Source organism: Ovis aries, chromosome 18 (genome assembly GCF_016772045.2).
Source record: "Ovis aries strain OAR_USU_Benz2616 breed Rambouillet chromosome 18, ARS-UI_Ramb_v3.0, whole genome shotgun sequence".
NCBI lineage: Eukaryota > Metazoa > Chordata > Mammalia > Artiodactyla > Bovidae > Ovis > Ovis aries.
In genome coordinates, this window is record NC_056071.1 from 40,334,273 (window position 1) to 40,344,147 (window position 9,875).

At 35.3% G+C, this 9,875-nt stretch overlaps 1 protein-coding gene across 6 annotated transcripts in view; it reads left to right on the plus strand.

Annotated features, from left to right (window-relative positions):
• ARHGAP5 (Rho GTPase activating protein 5) overlaps positions 1 to 9,160 on the plus strand; it is a 74,985-nt gene extending 65,825 nt beyond the window's left edge. For all 6 annotated transcript variants that reach the window (XM_060401788.1, XM_060401789.1, XM_060401790.1 and 3 more), the window contains exon 7: positions 4,948 to 9,160. In XM_060401788.1, coding sequence (XP_060257771.1) covers positions 4,948 to 5,275 — 328 coding nt within the window. In that variant the 3' untranslated portion in view covers positions 5,276 to 9,160. The remainder of the gene's footprint in view (positions 1 to 4,947) is intronic.
• The last annotated feature ends 715 nt before the right edge of the window (positions 9,161 to 9,875 follow it).

Consider the following 9,875-nt stretch of genomic DNA (forward strand, 5'->3'; position numbering starts at 1 on the left):
GCCAGTTTTTCTTTCTCCTTTGATCACAATGCCAAAGTGATCGTTCTGAAAACTCTCTCTGTAAAGATCACTTACATCCTGAAGAAAAAAATCCAAATTGTTTAACATTAAGTGGCCTGCTGCTGCTGCTAAGTCGATTCAGTCGTGTCCGACTCTGTGCGACCCCAGAGATGGCAGCCCACCAGGCTCCCCCATCCCTGGGATTCTCCAAGCAAGAACACTGGAGTGGGTTGCCATTTCCTTCTCCAGTGCATGAATGTGAAAAGTGAAAGTGAAGTCACTCATCTGTGTCAGACTCTTTGCAACCCCATGGACTGCAGCCCATCAGGCTCCTCCGTCCATGGGATTTTCCAGGCAAGAGTACTGGAGTAGGGTGCTGTTGCTTTCTCCTAGTTCTAACTTATTCTGTTAAATTTCCGTTCTGTTTACACCACGTTATTATTACAGTGCCACTGTATTAATTAAACTGATAGCATTTAACAAAAAGTATCAATTTGTACCTGGCTCCTTATCACATCTTAACATGACTGCCTTCAGTTCAGTTCAGTTCAGTCGCTCAGCTGTGTCCGACTCTGCGACCTCATGAATTGCAGCACGCCAGCCCTCCCTGTCCATCACCATCTCCCGGAGTTCATTCAAACTCAAGTCCATTGAGTCGGTGATGCCATCCAGCCATCTCATCCTCTGTCGTCCCATTTTCCTCCTGCCCCCAAACCCTCCCAGCATCAGAGTCTTTTCCAGTGAGTCAGCTCTTTGCATGAGGTGGCCAAAGTACTGGAGTTTCAGCTTTAGCATCATTCCTTCCAAAGAACACCCAGGACTGATCTCCTTTAGAATGGACTGGTTGGATCTCCTTGCAGTCCAAGGAACTCTCAAGAGTCTTCTCCAACACCACAGTTCAAAAGCATCAATTTGTTCGGCACTCAGCTTTCTTCACAGTCCAACTCTCACATCCATACATGAGCACTGGAAAAACCATACCCTTGACTAGACAGACCTTTGTTGGTAAAGTAATGTCTCTGCTTTTGAATATGCTATCGAGGTTGGTCATAACTTTCCTTCACAGGAGTAAGCGTCTTTTAATTTCATGGCTGCAGTCACCATCTGCAGTGATTTTGGAGCCCAAAAAACTAAAGTCTGACTCTGTTTCCCCATCTGCCTCCCATGAAGTGATGGGACCAGATGCCATATCTTCGTTTTCTGAATGTTGAGCTTTAAGCCAACTTTTTCACTCTCCTCTTTCACTTTCATCAAGAGGATCTTTAGTTCCTCTTCACTTTCTGCCATAAGGGTGGTGTCATCTGCATATCCGAGATTATTGATATTTCTCCCGGCAGTCTTGATTCCAGCTTGTGCTTCTTCCTGCCCAGCATTTCTCATAGGTACTCTGCATAAAAGTTAAATAAGCAGGGTGACAATATACAGCTTTGACGTACTCCTTTTCCCTTTTGGAAGCAATGTGTTGTTCCATGTCCAGTTCTAACTGTTGCTTCCTGACCTGCATACAGATTTCTCAAGTGGCAGGTCAGGTGGTCTGGTATTCCCATCTCTCAGAATTTTCCACAGTTTATTGTGATCCACACAGTCAAAGGCTTTGGCATAGTCAATAAGGCAGAAATAGATGGTTTTTCTGGAACTCTCTTGCTTTTTCCATGATCCAGCAGATGTTGGCAATTTGATCTCTGGTTCCTCTGCCTTTTCTAAAACCAGCTTGAACATCAGGAAGTTCACGGTTCACGTATTGCTGAGGCCTGGGTTGGAGAATTTTGAGCATTACTTTTACTAGCGTGTGAGATGAGTGCAGTTGTGCGGTAGTTGTCTTAGTCTTTCTCAAAATTCAGTCCTCAAACCAGCAGCATCAGCAAAACCTGGGCACTGGTTAGGAATGCAAATTAACAGACCCCATCCAAGACATAATTATCAACCTAGTGTTTTAACAGGCCCTCCAGAAGATTGTGATAGACACTGAGAACCACTGGGAGGTGTTTTTTTTGTTTTTTTTTTTATGTTGATTTACAATGTTATGTTTGTTTCAAATGTTCAGCATAGTGATTGAATTACATACTTTCTCAGATTCTTCTCCATTATAGGTTATTACGGAATATCAAATATAGTTCCTGTACTATGCAGTAGGGCCTTATTGTTTTTTGTATTTTATATGTAGTAATGTGTATCTGTTAATTCCAAAGTCCTCACTTATTCCTCTCCTGCCCTTTCCCTTTTAGTAACCATAGGTTTGCTATGTCTGTGAATCTTGCTTCTGTTTTGAACAAATAAGTTCATTTGTATCATTTTATTTTTTAGATCCCAGAAGTGATACTGTGTGGTATTTTTCTCTTTCTGACTTAACTTTGCTTAGTATGTCTCTAGGTCCACTCATTAACTGCAGATAGCATCATTTCATTTTTTTATTCCATTGTGTACATATATTTACCATATTTTTATCCTTTTATCTTTTGATGGACACTTAAGTTGCTTCCATGCCTTAGCTGTTGTAAATAATGCTGCTGTGAACACTGGGATGGATATATCATTTCAGTTTAGAGTTTTCATCTTTTCTGGATATATGCCCAGGAGTGGGATTGCTGGATCATATGGCAACTCTAATATTTTTAAAAACTCCATACTGTTCTCCATGGTAGCTGCACCAATTTACATTCCACCAACAACAGTTTAGGAGGGTTCACTTTCTGCCACACCCTCTTCATCATTTATTATTTGTAGACTTTTTGATGATGGCCATTCTGAGTAGTGTGTGATGATATCTCAGTATAGTTCTAATTTGCATTTCTCTAATAATTAGTAATGTTGAGCATGTTTTCATGTGCCTATTGGTCATCTGTATATCATGGAGAAATGTCTATTTAGGTTTTCTGCCCATTTTTGATTGGGTTTGTATTTTTTTTGCTACTGAGTTGTATGAACTGTTTGTGTATTTGAAATTAACTCCTTGTCGATCATACTGTTTGCAAGTACTTTCTCCCATTCCATAGGTTGTCTTTTCATTTTGTTTATAGTTTCCTTTGCTATGCGAATGCTTGTAAGCTTGATTGCTAAGTCACTTCAGTTGTGTCCAACTCTGTGCGACCCCAGAGACAGCAGCCCACCAGGCTCCCCCGTCCCTGGGATTCTCCAGGCAAGAACACTGGAGTGGGTTGCCATTTCCTTCTCCAGTGCATGAAAGTGAAGTCCCTCAGTCGTGTCTGACTCTTAGCGACCCCGTGGACTGCAGCCCACCAGGCTCCTCTGTCCATAGGATTTTCCAGGCAAGAGTACTGGAGTGGGGTGCCATTGCCTTCTCCAGTAAGCTTGATTAGGTCCCATTTATTTTTGCTTTCATTTCTATTGCCTTGGGCAGCTGACCTGAGAAAGCGTTGCTGTGACTTATGTCAGAGAATATGGCTTCCCAGGTGGCTCAGTGGTAAAGAATTTGCCTGCCAATGCAGAAGACACAGGTTTGAACCCTGGGTCAGGAAGATCCCCTGGAAAAGGAAATGGCAACCCACTCCAGTATTCTTGCTTGGGAAATCTCATGGGCAGAGGGGCCTGGTAGGCTATAGTCCATGGGGTCACAAAGGAGTCTGATAGAACTTAGCAACTAAATGACAATGTCAGAGAGTGTTTTGCAGATGTTCTTGTCTAGGAGTTTTATGGTGTCATGTCATACATTTAAGTCCTATGCCGTTTTGACTTTTTTTTTTTTTTTTTTTTTTTTGTATAATGTAAGAAAGTGTTCTAACCTCACTGATTAACATGTGGCTGTCCAGCTCTCCTACTTGCTGAAGACAGTCTTTTCTCCATTGTGTATTCTCCTTTGTTGAATATTAATTGTCCATAGATGTGTGGGTTCATTTCTGGGCCCTCTATTCTGTTCCATTGATCCATGTGTCTGTTTTTATGTCAATACCATGCTGTTTGATTACTTTAGCTTTCTAGTATTTGAGAACCACTGTTGTGACTGAAGTACTCTCCTAGTGTTTTACTAATACCCATTACCCTTTGCTCAACTCAAACATTACCTCCCTTTTGTTTGTTTTGACTCAACGATTAGACTTGCCCCAGTTCGTGTCTTTCAGATTTATAGGCATTTTCAGAATCTTTATTTGACTACCACATAGACACACCTGACTGGGCCCCACTATACACTGTATTTTAAGAAAAGGTTGATTTTATTCTGAGTATTCTTACTTAGTCTCTTAACAAAAGATAATGCTTTTTTACCACAGAACACGTTTTTAGTGCATTTATTTTACCTCGGATGAACAATTCCTGTGTTTGGGGATGTGGGTCCTTTGGTTTAAGTTTTAAACTTTTTGATATGCACAGTTAAGTATAAAATTTTCCTGCTACTTTGCATATTGAGCTATTTCTTTATGTGTGAAATGAGAGCGTTGGATAAAATATCTAAAACTTCCTCCCCATTTAATAATTTTGAGTTAAAATTCAAGATTTGATTCTTCTTGATTTTTATGTATGGTGTCAGTAATGCTTGCTCACATATTTAAAAGACTGTAAGTGCAAATTAGTAATATAGGGTCATTTGTAAATTATTTATTGTTACATAAATGTACTTCTGTGAACTGTTGTCATTGAAATTAAATTTGTGATGATGTGCAAGGTAGTTGATGATTATAAAGATTGTTTTTTTAGAATACTAGGAACTTAATTTTTTTTGAAAGTTAAGTCTGCTGGTTGGAAGTAGAATAATTTTTCTGGAAGTAAAAACCATCTTTGCTTCTCATAAGGAATGGATTTTACTGCTGTCTTCTGTTATTAGAATGTAGTTACACATGGAATGCACAAGAAGAAAATGTTTCAAATTTGAAGTTAAGATTTGGAAAAAAAAAAGTAAAGCCAAATCATCTGAAATAATTTCCAACTCATGAATTCTTTAATTGTAATAAGTTTTGACTGGTTTCTAATTGTTCTTTTATATTGTAATTTCAGGGTCAGTCAACATAATAAAGTCAACTTAATGACAGCAGACAACTTATCTATCTGTTTTTGGCCAACTTTGATGAGACCTGATTTTGAAAATCGAGAATTTCTGTCTACCACCAAGATCCATCAATCCGTTGTTGAAACATTCATTCAACAGTGTCAGTTTTTCTTTTACAATGGAGAAATTGTGGAAACTGCAAACACTGTGGCTCCACCGCCTCCTTCAAACCCAGGACAGTTGGTAGAACCAATGGTACCACTTCAGTTACCACCGCCACTGCAGCCTCAGCTGATACAACCACAGTTACAGACGGATCCTCTTGGTATTATATAAGTAAGAAGGATTGCAGACAGCCTGAAATTGGACAAAAGAAAATCTAGACATGCATGTTTCAGGGTTCAGTAGTATACTTCATGTTTCTTACATATAATTCACATTCAAAATGATGAGACATTTCCTCTTTGAACTGTATGGTATTCCTTACTCATTTACATTACAAATCTAAGACCATGTGATAAGCATGACTGAGAGGTTTAATTTTTATAAACAAAAATAGCTATAAAATACAAAGCTGCTGTTGCATGCAACCTTATTGCAATCAGTATATCATTCCTGTGGCATTTTCTGTCACATTATATTGTGAATAAAATTTTTCTATAGAAATTAAATGATTTAAAAACTCACGTATATGAAACATTTAATGCTTTCCAGCCTGCTTTATGGCTGGTTTTGTTATTTGACGTGTTAATTTGAGCAACTTAATTTACTTTTAGTAGTCTGTGTAGGTAACTAAAAAGCCCAGTTAAGTATTTTATTATTTCAGGCTACTTATGCCATGCTTGGGATGTTGTTTGAAGGAAAGAAAAATACATTTAACATATTTCTGCACCTTCATCTTCTGAGTAAACCTGTGGACGATTTGATGGGGGTAAATGAAAATATTTCTTGTACACACATACCAAGGACATGCTTGTGGCTAAAGTGAGTTGATAATGTTGTGCAAAGGATAGTTGTCACCAACTCATTTCTTTATAGTCCATAATGAAACCAACATCTTGTATACTGTTAATTCTGTAAACAGATGCATGTTCAAAAGATCTATTATGGTCTTGTAATCTTAATCTAATATATTTTAGATATTTTAATTTTTTCCCTCTTGGGAAATACATTTAGTATAGTGTAGAAAATACTTCATGACATTTTCATATAAGGTTATATAACTTTTCATACATAAACATGAAATTTGTTGTAGAAAATTCTTTAAACCAAACATTTTAATCTAGGACTTCAATTTAATCTGTCCCTTGAATCTATTTTTATGTGGCCCTTAAAAAAACATATCCAAAAATCCATTGCTGATATAGCAATAAAAATACTTTGGGTACTGACAGCCTCTTTGGAGTATGTATATATAAAGTTGCAAACTTGTATTCATATTCTTTTCTGTGATATGTTGTACTAAAATCCAAAGTGGCTTTTGCACCATTTTGTAAAACAATTATTTTCCTTTGATGTTGGTACCAGATTTGCTGTAAATGACTGCTGCTTTGGAGGTTAAACATTTTGTTAGCAAAGTTATAACCAGAACACTAAATTACGGATAAAATTTTCTGAATTAAGTAGCATAGGTAAATTTTGTTAGGATTTATTCAAAATTTGTTCATTATCAAACCATGCCCTTTTTTTTCCCCAGAAAGGAAAAAAAAAATGTGTTTTTTTGTTGCTAGGTTATATTTTGTGTAGTAAAGAAAAATTTTCTTCAGTCCATGTTGTGATCTTCATACTGCAATTTTAAGGTTGTCTAATGTATACTATAGTAAATAGATGATTTTGGGATTTGAGGCTCCTAAGAGTTTGATTTGCTCCATTTTTTCCTAAAATAAATACTGTCTTTCCCAACTGTTATGTCCTAGGTATTGTACTTCTAATTTTGACTTCAGAATCAAGATGTTGACATGAACCAGGCTGCTGTGGAAGTACATGTATATTATAAATTATCTTATTTGTGTTATACTCTTACATGTTATTATCTTTTCTAAGAAAACAAAGTCCCTATTATTCCTATTGCAAAGCACACAGGAATTAAGAAAGTACAGTAATTTTTAAAAAGAAAAATCTGGTAAATGTAGTATTCTTGTTCTATATTACTTATAACTATTGTCTATATAGCTTTAATTTATAGCTGTCAGTTTAACATCAGCATGTCTGGCAAAGAAAATTAAACTGTAAGAGTTTTATAAACTGTTTCTAGGTTGCTAAAGAATTTATTTTTCTACTATATATGGTATAGACAAAGCTCAAAACTATGTACAGGAAAAAAGCCTGACTATTTCTTTTGGAAGTAGGCTGAAAAGAGAATTTTCAGAACTGTTCATGTCTTCAGTTCATTCGGTCATAACTTTGCTATTGTAATATGTGAATCCCAGTTTATTTAAGCTATTCTCTTTTATACTGTGTTAATTTAACTTTCATGTACATTTAGTGCAACTTTTGTTATTAAAACTAGCATTTACCATTTTCCACACTTACTACCTTACACCTTTCCCAAAATTTATCTCCACTTTTCTATGCATTCTATAATTGATTTGAAAAGTTTCATAGCGGATCATTAAAATTCTACTTTTGGTTCAGTTAACCAATAGGTTACAGTTAATTGATAATTAAAATACAGTTTAAAGCTCAGTCTGTTACACTGAATTGATTGCGTTTGTTTTTGCCAAGGGTTTAGATATGTTTTTTAATGTTAGAAAAGTAATTCTACAAGCAAAATAATATAATGAAACTTTTTTCTGGTAAGTTACTAGAAGGTTTCACTGTTTTAGGGACCTGTCATATATGAAACTTCTTAAAGGATGGAAAGAATATTAGATAGTCTCATAATTATGGGTAAATATTAAGGCATTATATTTTACAGTTTTAAATAAAATTCCATCTACACACATGTTGCCATCGTTTCATTTAAGCTTCAGTGCTTAGTTCAGTATTGTACTTAACACTATCTAGATTAGCAATATAAAGCAGCATAGTGGAACTGTCTAAATTTTCAGTAGATTTATGGGAAATCAAATTCTCTTCAGCAGACACTTATTTAGGATATACAGTTAATTTTAGAACAAAATTCCAGGCAAAATATATTTTCATTTTAAATGGTATTTGTTAGTAGTTTCTCCCTCTAATATTTACAATGTAAATAATGTAGGTACCAGCAATCTAACTTAGCCAAAAAGCAGCTTTTATTTTCCATACTGTATGTAAATAATGTAGACTTTTTTTTTTGAGGTACTAGAATTTAATTTCTTATATCCTTAGATAGTAACAGAAAGGAACAGTTGGATTAAGAATTTAGGCCTTAGCTTACATGGTGATTTTTAGTTTTTTATACGGTAATAATTGTGATGCTATTTGTCAACTGGATATAAATATATATATAATTTTAAAAAGTCAAAAGTGCTTTGTTTCTTTGTTTATAATGTAATTTTTTGTGCTTCACCAACAGGATGCTGCAGTAAATTTAATATCAGTGAAGCTTCTGTGTAAAGAATGCTATGAATAAAACATTAAGAAGCTATGTGATTATAAGTTATAGTTGCCTCTAATTTTACCATTTCATTGGTAAAAATCAACTTTTTTTTCATAAAATGGGAAAATATTTTTTAAATTATGTCAGTATGGTGACATAATTTACTTTGAGAAGTGTGTTATTGAGCTTTTACTGTACCATGAGAGGAGATCCAAAATCTGTTCTGTATGTATACCTACAGATAATAATTTAATTTTAAAATGTTTGGAAAACCAAGGTTGCACAGGTTTCTTAAGACTCAGATGTTACCTAGGTCTGAATTTTTAGCTGTGGCTAGACATTTTGAGCTACTGGAAGTATTGGAAGCCTATTCTAGTTTATACAGAGGTGCTGACATTGAAGAATATAATAATTTTGTTTTTTTCATGGTTCATGAATATTACAAAGTTTATGGGACTGTGTTACTAGATTCTATGGATCTGGTGAGGTCAGTGACCTGAATGATGATTGTATGTGTTTTATCTTAAGTTTAATCCTTTTAACTACCTTAATTCTTAGGCTGAACAATTTCTGATTTACTTCAAAACTTTATATCCAATTTAAAATTTTTTATTGTATCTGAACTCTGGAAGTTCTCAGAAGCCTTTTCAGTTTATCAAATGTCTGAAAATAAAGTTTTCTAAGATTGAATAAGGGAAGGAACTACTCTTCAACATTGACTTCTTATGGTAGGGTCTGTGTTTAGTTGAGAAGACTCTTCAAGCATGAATAACATCTGATATCCAATGTCCAGTCATTAGAAGTGATCCAAGTACCATGATCTCTTAAGGTAGTTAAAGTCTACTGACTAATGAACTTTGGGGATATTCACTACTTAGTTGATCTCATCATCATTCCTATGAGCATGATTCCATTTTTTCCCCCTTACAGTGTTAGTTTTCTCTCTGTGCTGTTGGGATCGAGGAATTGGTAAGATTTTATCTCTGGTGCAGGGCTGGGTGGGAAAGATCCACAGTTCTCATGTTGTTTAAATCTTAAAGTGTTCAATATTAATCTTTTATAAAAATCTTTCAGGATCTTAGCTTGATGTATTAAATTTTAAATCTTGGAATTAATGCATTGTTGGCAGTTCTGGTTTAGTTACTTTTACTCATCGTTGGAAGAGTGCCAAGACCTTCAGTAGAATGGACTTCTGCTGTAAGTAGATGTCAGGGAATTTATAGTTTAGGAACAACCTGATACTTGTTTATTTCCACAGTATGGATTTTCTGTTCAGCTTTCTTTGCCTTGTAAAATTTATTCTGAACTATTTAATAATGGTTCTTGTTCTAATAGCTTGTCTGGTACTTCCCCCTGGTATTAAAACATATATTTTTTCAAATTTCTTTCTATTTTGTATTAAATCTTAATCAC